The 6,214-nt window shown below is 39.3% G+C and overlaps 1 protein-coding gene across 1 annotated transcript in view; it reads right to left on the reverse strand.

Moving 5' to 3' along the window:
* Nucleotides 1-6,214, reverse strand: part of ATP6V0D2 (ATPase, H+ transporting, lysosomal 38kDa, V0 subunit d2) — a 37,415-nt gene that overhangs the window by 4,441 nt on the left and 26,760 nt on the right. Inside the window, exon 5 of the mRNA XM_004679753.2 lies at nt 5,491-5,568. Coding sequence (XP_004679810.1) covers nt 5,491-5,568 — 78 coding nt within the window. The remainder of the gene's footprint in view (nt 1-5,490; nt 5,569-6,214) is intronic.

Consider the following 6,214-nt stretch of genomic DNA (forward strand, 5'->3'; position numbering starts at 1 on the left):
AACAGGCAGATGGACGAAGTACACTGCTGAGGGGAGCAGCGGGCGGGTCAGGAGAGGTCTGCCACGCCATGTGGTCACCTCTGGGGCAGGCGGGGATCGAACTCATACGAAAGCGGCTTTAGATTCTCAGTGCTGTGCTTTAACCCGCTGCGCCACCAGGGAGGGCCAGTTTCTGTATTTTTAAGGTGATGGGGCAAGCAGCTCTTTCAGAGGGCACATGTACTCGTGGCCTGTTTTCTCTGTGGTATGACCAACTAGCAACCTCAGCAAATGTCAGGCCTCTTCTAACACTTCTCACTCTTGAAATTTCTTTCTCTTTCTTTGTCTCTTTGTTCTTTTCCTACCTACTCTGACTGTTTCACCTCAGACTGCCCTGCACAAGCTGCACCTTCCTCCCACAGGTGTTGCCAAAGTATCCCTAGGCTCAGAAAGTTGTCTCATCTAAGTACTCTGCACTTACCACATTATTTTGAAATCTTCAGGTATTTTTCTCTCCACTACATTCTAAAATCTTTAAGGAAGCATGTTTCTCTTGTTAACTTTTCATTTTTTAATACCCAGTGCTTAACTATTTACTGGATACAACAGAAAAAAAAACTATACTTTTACTACTTCTTAATTCTCAGTTCTACAGTATTGCTACTCAGGTTTCATTTCCTCGGCTAATGGCTTTGACATTACCTTGAAGTTTGATAGAAAGGCAGAATCTCAGGACATGGTCCAGACCTAATTAATCAGAATGTGCAATTTTTTTTTATTGAGGTGACAATGGTTATAGCACTCTGTGATTCAGAGGCCTAGGATCACCTTCCTGAGATGCATATCACACCACCACAGAATCTGAGATTCCAATGCACAAAGAAGCAGAAATGAATGGCTCTCTGATAGCCTCTAGTGAGCTTATTTTAATTAATTAACCAGTAACAAATCCAGACTTGCAACACATTTTACCGGAACTCTTGTTAAGACAGGTGTTTCCTAACACGAGAATGTGAGCTAGTTCCTGATTCTTTGACTGCTCACATGGAAATTATGGGTGAGCCAGTAAGGGGAGTGACCTTAGTTGGAAACAAAGGCAGCTGCCTCCGGCTACTGAATATAATCACTACTGTCAGTAATTTTATACCTTGTAGGGATGAGAGGAGAAATGTAAGAGGAAAATTTCGGGGCAATAAAGCACCTTGAAATAACAGCTAAGGCAGGAGGAGCAACAGTGGAATTAGTTGTGCCAGATGTCCTTCACCATGTTTTCTGGTTCTGAGATGTTAGGACGTTAGGAGGCAAACAGAGCAGGTGGGCAGCATGCAGACCCAGAAGGCAGCAAGAGCTCCTTCCAGCAGAGGAAGCTGTGTGAAATAAAGCAGGGAGGGATGCGCCAGCTGCAACACTGGATGCTGGAGAAACAGGACAGTCAGGTTGCTGGGAGAACACACGAAAGGCATCATGTTGTCATGCCAACAAGAGAGGACTTTGATACAGTAGGTTTTCTGATTTCTCCCTTTACTTTCCAACGTCTTGTCCTTATTAATTAATACATCCTCCCTTTGTCTATAATGCTGGAAACCCCATTTTAAAGGTTCCAGGTTAAAATTCTACCCGTTTGTAGAGTCTCATCAAATGTCACAAGAAGTCCTACTATGTCCCCTGCCATGGCTATATATCCTTGGCAGTTGGACACAACATCTGATTATAGAAGCGAGTTCACGTGTAACGTTAGTTTCTCTTAAGCCTATATCCGTTGCAGAGGGTTGGTGTCCTGCTGGCACAGTGTATGTTGGGGGGGGGGTCTATATCTTTCCTTTCACAGCTCCCTCTAACACTCATTAAATGAAAACCCCAACAGTTTTTGGTGTTGCTGCAAAAGATAACAAAGTACCATCGACTGGCTCTAAGTCCTTAAGAGTTGCACATTTTAAAGTTGGGCTGAGCAGATTATACATTCTTGCCACTTTCTAATAGCAAGAAGGGAATACCTGGTGGGAGCAGTGGGTGGAGGGATTGATGGCAATGGGAGAGTGAAGCGAACTGGAATCAAGTCCAGCAGTATCAGGTCCTGACCAGGGGAGGAAATAAATATATCCTGTACTTATTTGTCACTGTTTCGTGACCCACATAGAAAATTCAAACAAATAACAAAAGGCATGAAGGCAAATAGTAGTGCACATCAACTTTTCTTTAACATGAATCTACAGTCTTGTTACTATGTCAACTTACAAATGTAAGTCTAGATTCTGCCATATGCCTTTTTTCTATCAGATTAAGTCTTTTGAAGCCTCTTGCCAAAGGAGACTATGTATGGAAGAACTTTATGAACTATAAGTGCTCTTTAGTTATACAAATGAAAGGGAAGGTAATGATATAAGTTATGTATGTAAAACTGAATAATCTCTTCTGCTCATATCATTAGAAAAGTTACAATTGTGTGTACCACATGTAACTGATATTTTTATATAATATATATATATATAGTTAGTTTTTATTTTTTGTTGCTGCTGAAACTATTGTTTTGGGGAGGATTTTCTTTTTTTAATATTTATTTATTCATACAGAATTGGGGTACAAGCCAGAGTTGCAGAGGTGGTGAGAGCCTTCATCAGAGACAGAGTGGGGGAGCAGAACAGGCAGATCATGGAAGTACACTGCTGAGGGGAGCAGCTGGCTGGTCAGCAGAGGTGTACCCCCGCCGTGGGATCACCTGGGGTGGGGGGCGGGGCGGGGATCCAACTCAGACTTGAAAGAGGCTGTGGCTCTCTTGCAGTGCTGAGTCCTAACCGGTTGCACCACCAGGGAGGGCCAGATTGTTTTTATTTTTAACATAACTTGAACAAAATGTAACCTAATATATTAGTATAGTAGATATAGAAAGGGACAATAAAACCCTCAGTATGCCGTAGTTCAAATAAACCCTCCCAGAGAGGATCATTCTTTTAATACTATGCGGTCCTTTTCACATTTTGGAGTATTATGAATATATTCTTATCTATTTCTGATATTTAGAATGTATTCATATTCTGCTTATGACCTAGCATTATTTACTTCTAGTCAAAAGAATTTTAGATGGTAATTTTAATGTAGTGGTAATCTGGCAACAGATAAACATATAGGAATAGGAGTCAGGCTGTCTGGGTGTGACATTAGCCTTCTCTGAGCCTTAGCATCCCCTTTGGAAAAAAAGAAAGCATCTTGTAGAATTCATGTATTTAAGCACTTCGGGTAGTATCTGGCACTTAAACATTAGCTATAAGAGTGCCATTGTATATTGTTTGCAAAATTACAAGTTTTGGTATAATCTTTATTTTTCATATTTTGTTGGTATTAATAGAAGAAACAATCCTAAACCACAGTAATTATGCTATGTAGAATCTACATTTTTGAACCAAGGGAATGTGAGTTCTTGCTGTGTAGCTAGTAGCTAAATTTATGAAAAGAGGAGAGGATCCAGGTAATTCATGTGATCAGCATATCTGGAACTAATTCACTTTCTGACATTTAGAATACACACAAAAAATGTTATTCATCAATCACCACATTCTGTAGAAAAAGAACAAAAACAGCTTTTTTGGAGTTCCCAGTGATAAACTTTTTACTTTGGGGCTGTTTTTGACTTTTGAGTTTTAGCAGCAGATTGCAAGGTATCTTTAACTATGAAATTTAAATGATTAGATGTTTAGAGGGGAACTAATTTTATCATATGTGGCTCCAGAATAATTAATTAAAATATATGCAAATAGTTATTCAGGTTTGTTTTCTCCTTTTTTTTGTTTTTTGTTTTGCCCAAAAGGTACTTCTTAACAAGCTTTTCTGGAAATCAGAAGTCACTAAGCTGCTTAAATATCTGCACACCAGTGAAGTTACAGATTATCTAATGACTACAGACAATCTTGAGACAAAGCTTAGTTTTACAGAGCATAGCAAAGGGCTTAGAAGAACCCCAAATGATATATATTTTTAAAGATTTATTTTTAATTTATACATGCATACAAGAACTGGGGAGTAGTTCATAGGGGAGAGAAAGAGGATTCACCAGAGACAGAGTGGGGAGCATAACAGGCAGATCTACTGAAATACACTGCTGAGGGGGGCAGTGGGCCGGTCAGGAGAGGTCTGCTGCACCATGTCGGTCAGCTCCCTGAGCCTTAGCCCCTAGGCCAAAAAGGAAGTCCATATATATATATTTTTAAAGATTTATTTATTTATGCACAAAGAACTGGGGTACAGGCCTGAGGTGTGGGGGTTGTGAAAAGATTCACCAGAGACAGAGTTGAGGCACAGAACAGGCAAGTCCATGAAGTACACTGCTGAGGGGAGCAGCGGGCGGGTCAGGAGAGGTCTGCCACGCCATGTGTGTCACCTTCAGGGCGGGGATTGAACTCATGCTGAAGTGGTTTTAGCTTCTTAGTGCTTGCTTCAACCTCCTGTGCCACCAGGGAGGGCCCATATTTTTTATTTTTAAAAAATCAAGTAATTTAGGAAACCAATGAGAGAGATCTGTAACAAACACTCAGTACAAACTGCTTAGACGACTCCTCAGGTCCTCCTGAGGTCTGGCACAGTCTCCCACAGACAGATCAATATTTGCAAGGAACTGGGCTTCTGAGCACAGATGAAATTTATGATGATTAAGACAAATTAAAAAGAGTATAGTCATCCTCCTTGTCCCAGGGGATATCTAAGACCGCCCCCACTCCCCAAGAGGATACTTGAAACCACAGATCATCTCAAGTCCCATCTTGTTTTGTCTGTGTATAATAAGATAAAGTTTACTTTATAAGCTAGACATGATAAGAGATTAGCAAAATCACTAAAATAATCTAGAACAATTTGACAATATATCATAATAAAAGTTAAATAAATGTAAGTTCTTTCAACATATTTTATTGTATCATTATTATTTTTGGATTATGATTGCCTGTTGATAACTAAAACTGTGAAAAGCAAAACCATGATTAGGGAACCAGCTGTGTATCATCAAAGAAGAAAGGTTGAAGCCAATGGTAGCATTTGACACACAGTTAAATATAAGGTTTGCTATCTATCAACCATTAACCCATTAACCCACAGTCTTCTTGTCCCAGAGCTGGAATGACTGAGAACAGCTTTTAGGGTTTTATGAGGACCGATGTCCCAAGGATGGAGCCACTGTGGATGTTGGTACCAACTTATGGGGGGCAGGTTATCCAGTTGTCCATTATTCCCCTACAAGAGGGAATTTTGGTGACTATTATAAGAATGTCTAAAGCCTACTGACTACCTATAAGGTAATAAATCTTTAGCTAATTAAAATCTACAGTCTTCATACAACATTGAAATGAATCATAATCAAGCTCTATTATTTCCTATTCCAAAATAACTGTTATGTAGAAAACTTGTAAATAATATTGTTTATTTTATTACTAGATGAAGGAGCTGCTAAGATAAATGTAAACAGAGCCATGTAAATAAAGAGGATATATGCACATTAATTAGCATAAAAAATTCAAGGACTCTTACCTCAAGAATGGGACACATGACTTCTGCTGTGACATCACCATGATTCTTGCAGAATGCATAGAATGCCTCCAGGTAAGACTCAAAAAGAAGAAACATCATAAGCAATAAAATCAACATATTTTCCTTTTGGAAACTTCTAGATCAGCTTTTCATGGCTTATTAAGCATTTTGAGGAAATTGAATTACTTATCCCATAGGGAGATATTTTATAATAAATTTGGTACAAGTTTTCACATTGAAGTGTACTGCACACCTAGGAAAGAATGCCATGAAAGAATAAAATCACACTTACCATACCTCATAATTACTTAACAAGCACTATATTTTGCAGGCTTCTTGGGTTATGCCACATGGTTAATTCTTGCTATTTTAATAAGAATGCCAATCTCTTTTATGGATCAGAAAATCAGCCTGGGCTATGTTTGAATGACAGTACTGTAACTCACTAGTAACTGACGTCTACCAAGTAAATCTTATCTCTCTTTGCCTTGGTTTTCTTATAAGACTGAAGATAACACATTGATAGCTGGGTGGGTTAAGAAAATTCATGCTTATAAATGCTTAGAACAGCACCTTCTACTAGCTATCCCACAGGGATGCCTGTTGTAAGGTCATAACTCTCTTTATAAAATGGAAAAATAGGGGCCTTACTGGTGGCTCAAGGGGTTAAGTCTCAGCACTATGAACCTATCATCAGCCACTACAGCATGAGTTCAATCTCTGG

Source organism: Condylura cristata, unplaced genomic scaffold (assembly GCF_000260355.1).
Source record: "Condylura cristata isolate star-nosed mole 26May11 unplaced genomic scaffold, ConCri1.0 scaffold00009, whole genome shotgun sequence".
In the NCBI taxonomy this organism is placed as follows: Eukaryota; Metazoa; Chordata; class Mammalia; order Eulipotyphla; family Talpidae; genus Condylura; species Condylura cristata.